This window comes from Megalops cyprinoides, chromosome 24 (genome assembly GCF_013368585.1).
Source record: "Megalops cyprinoides isolate fMegCyp1 chromosome 24, fMegCyp1.pri, whole genome shotgun sequence".
Lineage (NCBI taxonomy): Eukaryota > Metazoa > Chordata > Actinopteri > Elopiformes > Megalopidae > Megalops > Megalops cyprinoides.
Window position 1 is genome coordinate 2,529,314 of NC_050606.1, and position 13,426 is coordinate 2,542,739.

The 13,426-nt window shown below is 45.0% G+C and overlaps 1 protein-coding gene across 1 annotated transcript; it reads left to right on the forward strand.

Moving 5' to 3' along the window:
- The first annotated feature begins 236 nt into the window (after positions 1-236).
- Positions 237-9,345, forward strand: LOC118770999 (interferon regulatory factor 4-like). Its single transcript, XM_036518822.1, has 9 exons — positions 237-308; positions 1,073-1,272; positions 2,018-2,204; positions 3,558-3,649; positions 4,201-4,339; positions 5,024-5,134; positions 6,706-7,062; positions 8,332-8,444; positions 8,974-9,345. The coding sequence occupies exons 2-9, from the start codon at positions 1,075-1,077 to the stop codon at positions 9,118-9,120; spliced, it is 1,344 nt and encodes a 447-aa protein (XP_036374715.1). The 5' UTR covers positions 237-308; positions 1,073-1,074; the 3' UTR covers positions 9,121-9,345.
- Positions 9,346-13,426: the final 4,081 nt, after the last annotated feature.

Genomic DNA, 13,426 nt, shown 5'->3' on the forward strand with positions numbered 1-13,426 from the left:
ACGAACAACGTTGGGACCTGCCGCAACAACAGCTATTTCAAAAGAAATGTTTTTGAATTTAAAAATAGCCGATCGTTCCATTGCTCTTGTTTATGCGGCTTGAACTTGCCGTTAGCGAGGGATTTCCCTGCTGTTTACTGTAGTTCTCTCGTCGATAAGCTTCAGAGAACTTGCGCATTGCACTAATACGCGGCTCCTCCCACCGGTCCGCCCCAACCAGACGGGTTATTAATACCAACAAAGTTCCTTCTCGCATGTTGAATTCAGTGTTATCGTTGTGAGAACTCGCTGGATCCCAACGTTCTGAGGTAAGAGCAGTCACGGCTCTGTTAACAGAGAGAGAGCAGGAAAGTGTGCACCTGCGAACAGGTGTGATTTGTGGAAGCCGAATGACAGCCGGACAGAAATGGTGATGCTGGTTACATCTGCTCATCCTTGCGCTCAGGCAGACTTGTTAGCAAGTCAAATTCTAGAAGGAGCTACTGACTGCGAAGATATTAGAACTGTTCGGCAAAATTACTTTAAAAGTTACGAGCCTTCCGGCATGAGAAAAATAACTGTAAGGATGCTAAAGATGAAGCGTTATATTTATGTTACATTCTGTGGGTGTATTATATTATTCAGTCAGTTACGCTGAAACAGCAATCAGTGTTTATCATTTAGTAACATAATTCATTCTCTGTTTAATTGTTACATTTGTTTTTTACAGTGTGCTATTCATTCTTCTGCGTGTTATTTGCTAATAAAGTGCTGCTGGTGATGCTAACAATAAGATATTGCTTTTCAAGTAACTAATGCAACCCCCGACGCCGGGAGATACCTTGGCTGCACGTCAAAGCGTGCCGTTGTTTCCAACTTCTTTATGTCTTTGTACGCCGGCAGCCTCTTGAGCTTTCAAGATTCCTCTCATCAACACACTCTCTCACACATACTCTCTCTCTCTCTCTCATCCTCCTGCCTGGCATAACTGTGTCTTGCGCAACTTGCATAGTCTTGCAGGTGTTGAGCCGTCTGCGGATGCGCGCTCAGTCACCCCCACGTACCCACTCTGTTGTGCATGCATTTTGTACAGATATGAACTCAGAGAGTGACTACGGCGCGACAGTCAGTTGTGGCAATGGGAAGCTTAGACAATGGCTAATTGAGCAGATTGACAGCGGGAAGTACCCTGGATTGGTTTGGGAAAGTGACGACAAAACCATTTTCAGAATCCCCTGGAAACACGCCGGAAAACAGGACTACAACAGAGACGAGGATGCTGCGCTCTTTAAGGTACGGCACGCCAAGCGCTCACCGGCCCGACACGTACGCGCAGGGACCGCAGCACAACACAGAAGGCGTGCTAAGATCGCACTTAAAACAGTATTTTAGTGATATGGTGAACCGCTGTGGTGTTTTTCCATCACCCACAGTAACGAACCAGAAAAGGCTTTACAAGTTTATGATTCTTTATGATTTAATTGGAGCTAATTTAAGCGCAAAATATATATGGGTGTATTGACTATTTACTGATCAATATTTTATTTGATTGTGACTTCTTTGTCCACACAAGCTATATTATATCTATACAAGTTATCTTTATATTGTATTTCTACTTACTTTTAATGCTTAACGATGAACACTTTGATTCCATTGGTGGACGGTTGCTTCCTTCTTGTAAAAAAGCCAGTAATGACAGTTGTGAAAGGATTTTTAAACTGTAATGGTCATTGTCATAACATGTATGGCATATCTCATATCCTCTGCCCTGGCTTTTAAAGTAATTATATGTATAATATTTTAATGTTTTTATTTGATTAATTTTAAGTTCAATTTTAATTAATGTTTCTAGAACAAAAGCCATTTTAATTAATGTTTCATGAACAAAGGTATAGTGTAAATAAGCCCCTAGCCTCCCTGGACATGAGGCCAGCTGATTGGAGCACACCTGTCAGACTCCACCCATCCTGCCTGACCAATGGCATTGGCTGGAGGACAGTGAGGAGCTGGGGTTCTGAGCTGGCTGTTGCTGTTGCAGGCCTGGGCCCTCTTCAAGGGGAAATTCAGGGAGGGGATCGATAAGCCAGACCCCCCCACCTGGAAGACGCGACTCCGCTGTGCGCTCAACAAAAGCAACGACTTCGACGAGCTGGTGGACAGGAGCCAGCTGGACATATCAGACCCCTACAAAGTCTACAGGATCATCCCCGAAGGAGCCAAGAGAGGCAAGTTACCATCTGATAGTGCTTCCATATGCTGTGCGTGTGTGTGCATGTATATGTGTGTGTGTGTGTGTGTGCCTGTGTGTGTGTGTGTGTGTGTGTGTGAGAGAGAGAGAGTATGTGTGTGTGTGTGAGAGAGAGAGTATGTGTGTGTGTGTGAGTATGTGTGTGTGTGTGTGTGAGAGAGAGAGAGAGAGAGAGAGAAGATGTGCGTTATTTAACTGGGATAATCTGCTGCCATATACACCTACACACCAACATATCAATCCATATCATATTTAGTGCTGACAGAATGTTAGAAAACATAACGCAGTGCAAAGGTACAGATAGCCAGCAAGCAAGTGCCACACAGCAGCCACAAATAAGACAGCACAGCGCCATCCAGTTCGACCATAACGTCCTACTCATGACACCCCTCATACACTGATAATCACAACTAAAAACACGGAGGAGGAGTTGCGCTCCGTCTGAACCTGTGATCGGCAGGACGCATGGCCATGGTCGTGAGGAGTGGCAGCGGTTCAGAGAAACGCGGGGAGACCTTCAGAGAAACGCGGGGAGACCTTCAGAGAAACGCAGGGGAGACCTTCAGAGAAACGCGGGGAGACCTTCAGAGAAACGCGGCTTGAATGGGTTCATGTTTTTTTTTTTGCACATGAATGGCCGACGCTGTGCAGCTGCACATCAGGCAAACACGTTGTGTGTGAGTGTGTGTGTGTGTGTGTTTTTCTGGTGTGAGACTCGCAGCACCCTCTCAGTGGCCCGCTGTGCTCTCCGTCACCAGAGCAGGAAGCTGAGAGGAAGCTGACGTGCTGCGCTGCGAAGCTCGGAGGCTTTTTTTAGAGGGCTACGGTTGCTCAGTGCGGAAAAACACAACACAGCGCACGGCCTGCGAATCGTGTCGAGTTTACACCCCCCTGCTCCCCCACTTTTTTTGTGTGTGTGTTTTTTGGGCAGTTGCTTTGAGAAGGCTGTGTTCACACACAGGGTTTTCCAGACTCAGTGCAGTATAACCACTGTGCAGCTTGTCACTGACTTAGAGTAGTTCAGCTTCAGTTGCCGTAGTCTTTGTTGATGGTTTTTTTAAACACATTCTTTGGCCATTTCAGTGATAATGTTTTATAAGAAAGTCAATGCATTGCCTGCTCAAATTCATAACTCAAAGCTAAGGGCAAAGCTCTTAGGGGTTAAAGAGGATCTTGGCCTTCAAATAGGAGCCAAGCAATTTGGACAATGAGACCAGGTTATTCAGCCCAGCCTGGCTGGTGATTGTGTCTGGAGGCTGAAGCTTATCCAGTTGTGTGTATCCAACGCTGTGACAATGCTGTGATCTTGCGCCATCTTGTTTTTTTCTAGGAGCCAAGCAGATAAGCGTGGAGGACCCGTCTTCTCACTCCAACTCTCACGGCTTCTCCGTTCACCCATCATACCCACCCCTGCAGCCTCAGGTGACTCCGCCCTTCCAGCGCTGAAACGGTGGGGGGGGCACAGGGCTCACGAAACGGGGTGGTGACCAGATGGTTTTGGGTTCAGATCCCCAGGAGTTCTGTTGTGTGGCTTTCTGTGAATTCTGTGAACCGCTTCGAGGAGATATCCCAGCTGTGTGGTTATAGAGAATATAGAAGAATTATTAGGTGCCCAAAGGGAGACTTCTTCCTGTGGGGTTTCAGTGGCGCTTACAGAAACTGTAGTCTGGTTCCGTGGAAGTCAGAGTTGTTTCCTTCTCTACAACCACTTCTTTCTGATTCTTTCCCCTGCGTGTAATCATCCAGTATGGTGGGCTGTCTTGCCTTTTCATTTTGTGATGTCCACCTGTCTGTCAAAACAATGTTATTCATGCGATTCTGGAGTAGATAGTGAATGAACATGTTAGCCATCGGTTGCAAAGACATACAGCATAAACCAGTAAAAACACCTCAGCTTACCTGTGTGTTGCCACGGAAACGTGTGTACAGGGACCCCCAAAGTGACGCTGGTCTCCCCCTTCTCCGCCCCCCAGGTGCCCGGCTATATTCCTCATGAGAGGAGGGACTGGAGGGACTTTGTGCAGGACCCACAGACGCCCACAGAGCTGCAGTTCGGCCAGTGCCCATACCCCCCGCGCAACCTCTCCTGGCAGGGGGTGCCCTGTGAGAACGGTATGAGGGGGTGGAGTCTGGGGGTGGGCCCGTGGGAGGGGCAGGGCAGGGCAGGGGCAGGGCTCTTACTGTGGAGGGAGAGGAGAGAGTGCCGTGTGATCTGTACACACCAGGAGGCTATGCTCAGGGCTCAGTCACTCAGAGCTGGCCGCCAGAAGACTTGCCAGTTCCAGGGAATGAAAGATCAGAGGTCGCCTGTGAAAGAAAGGTGTGTTCTCTGGTGGAAGGGGACTTTTGGAAAGGCCTTTTTGCAGGCTCTTTGCAGACAGCGTGTAAAGCTGTGGTAACAATCACACCATGTGGAGGCTGTTGACTTCCTCTTCTTCTGCTGAAGAGGTGACGCTTTTCATCAGATCCAGGCAGAAAGACAAAGAACAGATTCAGCCTTACCGCGGCACACACCGTAACTTTGAGTGGTGAATTTAAACCATCATCTCCCGGTTTTTGTTTGTTTGTTTCTGTCAAAAGATATTCAGTTAATTCCAGAAGCTGCTCTGGTGTGTAATGCTGTGAGGGGAAATACAGAAACATTTGCTTTAATATGTCATTACCAAAACATGACTTTATTTTTCTTCAGTCAGGAGCGGTTTGCATTGTGCTTTAAGGCAGACGGTGGGAACGATCAGAGCGGGAATCTCACCGCAGGGTTTTAAAGAGACGTCTTTTCTCTCTGCTGTGTCACAGGGTATCAGGTAACAGGGTCCTTCTACACCTGTTCACCCACAGAGTCCCAGCCTCCTCCAGCCTTCTCTCTGGACCCCAGCATGAGGTCAGCGGAGGCCATGGCTCTCTCTGGTAAAGACACACACACACACACACACACACACACACACACACATACACACCCTTACTTATGCACACAGGTGCTCGCTCATACAAACACACACACACACGACTCACATTAATTACGAACTCTCCGAATAGTTTGGTCAAATTTAAGGCAGAATTGTTTTTTTTTTTTTAAAGCAGTCAAAAATGGTTGAGTAACTGTTGGATATAATCATTCTCACTGATGTGAACCAGGTGCTGTAGAGTGAGGGTTTGGATTGAATTGCATCTTGAGTTTGAAGACGGAATGCAGATGCACAGCAAGATGTCTGTTTTTTTCCTTAGTATATTCTGGATAGCTCAATCTCACAGTTCAGAGTTCGCATCTCAGACTCCTGGCTGTGTCTATAACTGTATGGCAGTGGTTATTAATAATTTGCTTTGGGATTTTTTTTTTTTTTTTGGCCGCGGTATAAAAGAGCACATTGTTGCTTATTAGAAAGGAGTAGTAGTTTGACGTGTCTGATCAGAGACCACAGTGCTGCTTTTGTGCCACGAGTTTAGTTCCCCATTCTGAATTTATTTTATTTCTCACTCCTTAGTCCAGGCTGGTTAGAGGTGAACAGGGCAGGGGACAGAAGGTTTTCCACAGAATTCCTGCATCACACTTATAAACATGGCTTTTGTTACTGAAGGCAGGAGGCAGTGCGGTCTTTTTTTTTCTCGAGTGCTGGATCGTAGAGCTGTCGATGAAGACGTTCTGGGTCCTATTTATACCGCGGCGGGTCACGTCTGTGTTCCAGTGAGATGGTCGTCTGCTTCCTTCATTTGCTGTGCGTCTTCAGCCTTGTAAAAGATTCAGTGTTCTCCCTCACGGTGGGGTGGGCCCCACAGTACTTCCAAACATCACAGCTTTTAACAACGGGCTGTCAAATTTTATCTCTTGATTTGGTTCATAAAAATTATGAAGGTCAATGAGAAACCTTATCAATGTTTGCAGTGTAAACCCTGTGTCTATGTCAGAAGCTGTGAGGCCCCAGGCGTAGCGACTGGTGTTGATGGTCTAAGGCTTTTAACAACGGTTATCATGTTTCATCGTTTTCACCATCAGGCACTGGGGCTCAGACCCCCCCAGAAATGAGGGTCCCACTTTGAGTCAAGGGGCCCCAATAACTGTTTGTTTAATCTGTACTTCCTTAGTTACTGCTGGTCTTATAAACATAGTAACACAGCATTCACAGTTATTAATCCTGTTAGTGGTTTTGTGGAATATCACCTGTGAAACAACCGCAATGTGTATCTATACACTGGTTGCTAAGGAACACAGTAGTACCTGTGTATGTACACTGTAAGTACACAGGTATTAGGGCCACTTAACAGAGAGTGGAAATAAAATTAGTTTTTTTCTGTGACATTTTAGGATTTAGCTTTTGTATTCTTGGGTTCATGCATTCTGTGATGTTTTTCTCATCAGTTTGTCAGGTCCTGTGTTTAAGTATGGACCTTGTGCTAGGTGTTCGTTGATACTTAAGCAACGTGTTAACTGACAGTGCCGGTGAAACATTACCCACAATGCTCCGCTCCGCTCTGTCCCCCAGACTGCCGCTTGCACATCTCCCTGTTCTACCGCGAGTCCCTGGTGAAGGAGGTGACCACCAGCAGCCTGGAGGGCTGCCGGATCTCCACCTGCATGGACGACAAGCTGCCCAGTAGCATGGACCAGGTGCTGTTCCCCTTCCCCTACCCCCAGTCGCAGAGGAAAGGGGCGGAGAAGCTGCCTGCCGCGCTGGAGAGGGGCGTGCTGCTGTGGATGGCGCCCGACGGGCTCTACGCCAAGCGCCTGTGCCAGGGCCGGGTGTTCTGGGAGGGGCCGCTGGCACCCTTCGCCGACAAGCCCAACAAGCTGGAGAAGGAGCAGACCTGCAAGCTGCTCGACACGCAGCAGTTCCTCAGCGGTGAGCGGCACGCACACACCCTCAGACACGAGCTCCACAGTGAGGAACACACACTCCAGTTCAGGCCACAAACTAGTCTCTCTCAGACACGAGCTCCACAGTGAGGAACACACACTCCAGTTCAGGCCACAAACTAGTCTCTCTCAGACACAGTCTCTGCAATGAGGAACACACACTCCAGTTCAGGCCACAAACTAGTCTCTCTCAGACACAGTCTCTGCAATGAGGAACACACACTCCAATACAAGCCACAATATAGTCTCTCTCAGACACAGTCTCTGCAATGAGGAACACGTAATCCAACAGGAGCCACGGTGTATTTTCTAAAGACTAGTGGCAATGATCAATCCATCTATCTATCTATCTATCTATCTGTGTTCCATACTGAAATGAAACATTATTGGGCCCAATAATATATTTCAAATACAAGTTACATATTATAGAAAAAGGAAATATGTTGCAATATGCCAAAACAGCATTCAATCACATATGTTAAGTTATGTTAAAATACAATTCTTGTTAGGGGTAGTATACATTGAACGATCAGTCCTACAGCATCGGTTATGATTAAAAGCATGGAGAAGGGGCAGTCACGGCAGGTCATCAGTGACTACTGCTGCGCCGTTTAAACATGCTTCAGAGAGTAAGCACCGTGTCTATCGAGGGTGTGGACACAGTGAACACATCTGCCTCATTCCCACTGCTAGCCTGCAGACATCTCACCTAGTTTCCCGGCAACACACAGCTCAGTACTGCCTACGTTTTTGGTCAGCTCATCTACCACTCTCCATCTCTCCATCTCTCTTCTTCTCAGCTACTGCCTGACATTTAATCAGTAATAATTTCCACAGGATCGAGGACCTAGAAACCACCAGCTAATTTCTCCTGAAATCTGTACATCCTCTTTTGCATATGTTTTGTCTGCTTTCATTTGAACAATGGAATCTAAAAAAAGAAAATCCACCAAAGCCGACCACACAGCTTTAAAAGGTCCTCAGGACTTCTTGAGAACTTTGAGGTCTGTGGGGGAGAATAAAGCAAACCTGTCAAAAATTATGCAAAAAAATTATGTTTATTTCTTAGGTATGGAAACAGTGTCTTTTAATAGAGCTGAAAGTATCTGCCATCATGGAGAATACCTGTCACTGAGAGCTCTTGGCTGCTGTGTACCCAGTCTTTTTAAGATGACCTTCTTCAACTAATCAAACAAAATGACATGGACTGAAGTGGCTTCTCATTGGCTGCCTCTCATCTTTCCCCGCCCCTCAGAGCTCCAGGGCTTTGCCTATCATGGTAGGCCTGCCCCCAGGTTCCAGGTGGTCCTCTGTTTTGGGGACGAGTACCCCGACCCCCAGAGGCAAAGCAAGATGATCACTGCCCAGGTGGGTTACCCACAATCCATCTGATTTTATGAACTACATGACCCAACTGTTTCTCTGACAGACAGCCTCATGCTACTATTCTAAAGCACTCATAGTACAGAATCTGTTTTTCTCCTGTTCCTCTTCCAGATGTTTGGTCCTCATATCTAGCTATATTGTGGTTTTTCATGTTTGTTTCTGTTTTGACATGGCAGTTGTAAAATATGAAATCACTGCCAATCAACCTGAGATGAAAATCTTAAAGCCTGACTATGTCCTCACCAGTCTTAGACTGTTCTCTCTCTCTGGAAACAGCCTTAAACATCCCCACATCCACGATTTCCGAGAACAACAAAGTGAGGATCCCCAGTGTCCCCACATATTACAGTATTACAGAAAAGATTCAAATGAACGTCCAAATTGGTCACATCACCGAATCTTTTGACACCTCTTGACACCACTTGACTCTTAACTGTTACTTGACTGTGAGTGATTTGCTTAACCAGAGCCTGACTTTTAAAATTGGCGTCCTTCCCCTCCGATGCTCTAGGTGGAGCCAGTGTTCGCCAAGCAGCTCCTCTACTTCGCCCAGCAGTCCAGCGGTCACTACAGCCGCGGGTACGAGATGCCGGTGCAGTCGGCCACCCCCACGGAGGACTACCAGAGGCCTATCCACCACCACGCCCTCCCGGAGTGAGGGTGCTGATCTGCGGACACTAGCTGGGCCTGCAAATGGACACTGCCACTACTGTGTGGAACTAAAACAGAAAGACAAGCTGGTTTCGAATGTGGACCTCAATGAGTTCTCATCACTAAGGCGGACATCTCTGGGCCAGGGGACGCAAAACTACACCAACGGACTTGGGCAGAAAAAAAACGTGGCGTCCTCCTTCCGTCTCTGTCCCTCTGTCCGTCCTTCCTCTCTCTCACTCCATCTTTCTACGTGTCTCTCTCTCTCTCTCTCGCTCTCTCACTCTCTCGGTTCAATTAGATTCAATTTGCTTTAGTGGCAGGAATCATGTTTTGTAAATATTACCAAGGCATCTTACACGATAGGTAAAGAAAAACAGAAATAAATAATAAATTAATGAAAACTACACACCTAAGCCAGTGAACATGTGTAAAGATGAACATTTTTTTTCTTTCTGTCCCTCTCTATTCCCTTTAAATCTCTGTGCCCCTCTATTTCTCCCTCTCCCTGTCTCTTTCCCTTCATACACATCGACAGTCTCCTTCCCTCCCAGTATGAATTAGATTATGTGAGTTCTTTGCCCTGAATCTTGAGTTACACTGAAACCAGTATGAGAAAGCTATTGCCCTCACTCAACCTGTATGGATGTGTATGGACTAATGTTAAACTGAATTACTGGTACAAAATGTTATTTTCTTCTCATTTTATTTTATTATTATTATTTTTTTTTACCAATTTGTTACTTAAATAATATTTGTATATGCAAATGAGGTGTGACGGGGTGTATGGATGAATTGCACTGAAATGTATCCAGGTAAATGTACAGTATACAGAAAATCAGGATTTTCAAAGGATCTATGTTTTATTTGCCCTTGATTTTTTGTATTAAATCATAAAATCAATGAATAAAATCTCGACTTGTAATAACACTTGGCTTTTTGGCAGTTACTCCCACCTTCTCTCAAAAACACACAGCTTGCTGCCCTCACCTTTGCAGTGCTGATCCCAGCTTCCTTTCTGTGGTTTAGGTGATGGTGCAGTGAAATTGTCATATGTTTCTGGTATAGTGGCATCGCAAAATAAGTCTTCTGTATTGCAAGCATTTTGTGTTGTATGCGTGTGTGTGAGAGAGAGAGAATATGTGTGGTTGAGTTTGTACATGTGTGTTTGTTTGTGTGATAGTGTGTTTGAGTGTTTGTGTAGGCAGGTGCGCGCGTATGTGCCCGAGAGAGAGTGTGTTTGTGTGCGTGTGTGTGTGTGTGTATCTGTGAACGTATGTGTTTGAGTGTTTGTATGTGTGATAGTGTATGTTTGAGTGTTTGTGTGTGGGTGTGTCCTTGTGTATTTGCCTATAAGAGTGTGTGTGTGTGTGTGTGTGTGTGTGTGTGTGTGTGTGTGTGAGAGAGAGAGAGAGAGAGAGAGAGAGAGAGAGAAATGACTGACAGGTGAGGGAGTAGATTCTCGCCTCAGCTCCAGGCGATACGGAGGCCTGTGACACAGTTCTGCAAGAAAGCAGGGAGAAGGAGGGGGAAGACCCCAGTCTCCCCCTCTCTCTTCATTTCACCCCCACGCCTCTCTTTCTCTCTCTTGTTCTTTCCTTCCCACACTTCTCTCCCTCTCTCCCTCCTTTAAAATTAAAGTAAGCTTGATCAACAGGACAGGACCATACATGTATACTGTCAAATATAAATACTTAACTATTAAACTAAAACTAAAAACTAGTTCTATAGTATAAAAATAAATACATAAAAACTAAAACAACTCGCACTAATGAACAGAAAATGAGAAAAGGGCATCTTAAAAGAAATTAACTTGTGTGAAACTTGCTCTCATATTACCGTTAACATTAAAAATAAATTAAGATATTACCAAATCCTTCATGTATGAATTGAAAGTTGAATGTCTTGTTTAGATTTTTTTTTTTTTTTAACATTTATCAAATTGTTCCAGTAATTTCACTCAGCCAACCAACAACTAAGTGACTCAGTCAATCAAAATGTATCAGTCAGTGGGTATTTTCATAACTGGATTGTTACAGAGTAAGGGAAACAAAAACCAGAAAACCCAGAGTCAACTGGCAAAAGAAAAACTGGAACCCAAATCCACGGAGCCCAGTTAAAGCCACTCCAGAAGCACTGCTGGCAGACTGAGGAAGGCTTATACTTACATGCTCGTGTGGATCATATGCATAATAATGTCAAACTCAGGTCAAAATAAAAGTATCCTGACTGTAATTCAAACACAAAGGCCTCTAATTAAATATTAGAAGAAAATATAAGAAAGATTGATGATCATTCGAATTGATGATCATTCGGCATGAGGTCATTTTCTGTAGGATCAGGATCGTTTTTTTTATCACATGAAGTCACACTCATTCCCTTCATAGGTCATAGTTTTGCCAATGGTCTTTCGTTCTGATGTCGCCGTAGCACAACTGACAAAGTCAGCATGATGCACGGGGGCTTCCCTTGCTAGACGCTGTTTGGCTGGCGTATATTTGGGTCACCCGATTTCAAAGAAAAGCTCCTCCAACACTGAGGCATCTGGAAGATTCCCGGACAGTCTGTATTACAGTAAATAATGATGCACCATAAACAAAATAAATGAAAAAGCTAGTAGCACTCAGCCCACACTTCAGAGAGAGATCAGTGGGCGTTGGAGCCGCTAAACTTGAAAGGAAACAGCTCATTTGAGGAAGGACATAAACAAGAAGAGGAGATGGTTCCTTTTCTTCTAAAGCACTTAGGAAAAGCCTTCTTGCCGCTGCCTCGGGCCTCGGCAGCACAGATTTGCGTTTATGCTAAAAGCCTGCTGCTGCTACACAGACATTTTGGTTCTCTGATTACTGTGAAAGCATTCTGATCAGTGGCTGGACATCCTTTCAGAAATCAGTAATGTAGCATAAGTAGCAGAGGTTGTAACCGAAAGGTTGCCGGTTCAATTCCCTGCTGGGGCACTGCTGCTGTACCCTTGGGCAAGGTAAGGCAAGGTACTTAACTCAGAATTGCCTCAGTAAATATCCAGCTGTATAAATGGATAACATGTAAAACTGTACTTTATTGAAGTCGCTCTGGATACGAGCATCTGCTAAATGACGGTAATGCAATGTAATGCAATGTAAAATCAGTGTGATTTACAGGTCATTTCTCTCTTTGAATGAATGAGGATGACGGCCGGGATCACATCAGCTGCAGAGCAAACTGGCCTCAACCATTGCTGCGCCTTCCACTCTCAGAAGGAGGGTCTCCACTCATACCCTGCCTGAGGCTAATACTTCCATCCCCTGTCCACGAACTTTTGACATGAACTGATGCCTTCTGTGTTATTATGCCAATGTTTTCCAGGAGCTTCTCGGCTGATTTTTCCCAGGGTCAGGGAATAATTTTCAATTTTTCCCCAACTGGCCTGGGTTTTCTGGTTTTTTAATTCCCTCTGAAAAATGCACTATGCTATACGTACAGCGCTTTGTGACAATCTTTATAGTAAAAATGCGATATAACGAATAAAATTTGATTGATTGATTTCACCTGGAGATAGATGTGGGTATGTTGGCCAGAGTTCCCAGGTCATACTGGCCCCATGCGCCATAGTCAGGGGTCACTCCTCTCCAGTAGCGTCGGGAAAATGTGCCTATCCTCCGCGTGCTATCTGCCTCCTGGTGCATTGTGGGACTTGTAGTGTGACAAGCAGTCGCATTGTCTTGTATGAACCTTGCCTTGTTCTCCCACTCAGGAGTGAAAGCTGTCGCGGTTGGGTTTGGTGGGCTTAGTGTTCAGTTAGTGCTCACACAGAGTCATGTCAAAATGGTGAAAAACAGACAAACAAATCTGCATGAGGCTGTATAGATATTGTCTGATTACACAGGAAATTTCCATCTTTACGGGTAATCTGAACAACTTTCCAGGTTCCTTTGAACCCTTACAGGGAAAGAAACTTTAATATCAGATCTGGTTTTCCAGTGAAATTTATGGAGGGGGCATTCGATTTAACCACAGTGGTGCTAGGTATGTAAATCGATCTAAAATAATCTGAAGAGCCCATCTCTGTGTTTCCTTCTCTGTTAATAACACTAATCCTCTCACTGTAGTGAAAAATCAGAGAAAGGTTTGATCATGATTACATACCCAGTTATAAAATTTTCTTTTTCATAATAATTTTATTTCACTAACAAGCATTTACGAAGATGCACGCAAACATTAAAAAATGGGCTGGAGTCTGTTGCTCCTCAGGATTTCAACGACTAAAGAAAAACAGAAAAATCATAAATCGTTAAGTTCGTAGTGCCAGTTTGTTGTGGACTAATCTTACGCTA

What these genes read in the sequence shown, in the direction of transcription:
- LOC118770999 (XM_036518822.1), top strand. Translation starts at nt 1,075, where the DNA reads ATGAACTCAGAGAGTGACTACGGCGCGACAGTCAGTTGTGGCAATGGG. An exon ending in GGGGGTGCCCTGTGAGAACG is followed by an intron (nt 4,340 to 5,023) that starts GTATGAGGGGGT and finishes GCTGTGTCACAG; the next exon opens with GGTATCAGGTAACAGGGTCC. An exon ending in GCAAGATGATCACTGCCCAG is followed by an intron (nt 8,445 to 8,973) that starts GTGGGTTACCCA and finishes CCGATGCTCTAG; the next exon opens with GTGGAGCCAGTGTTCGCCAA.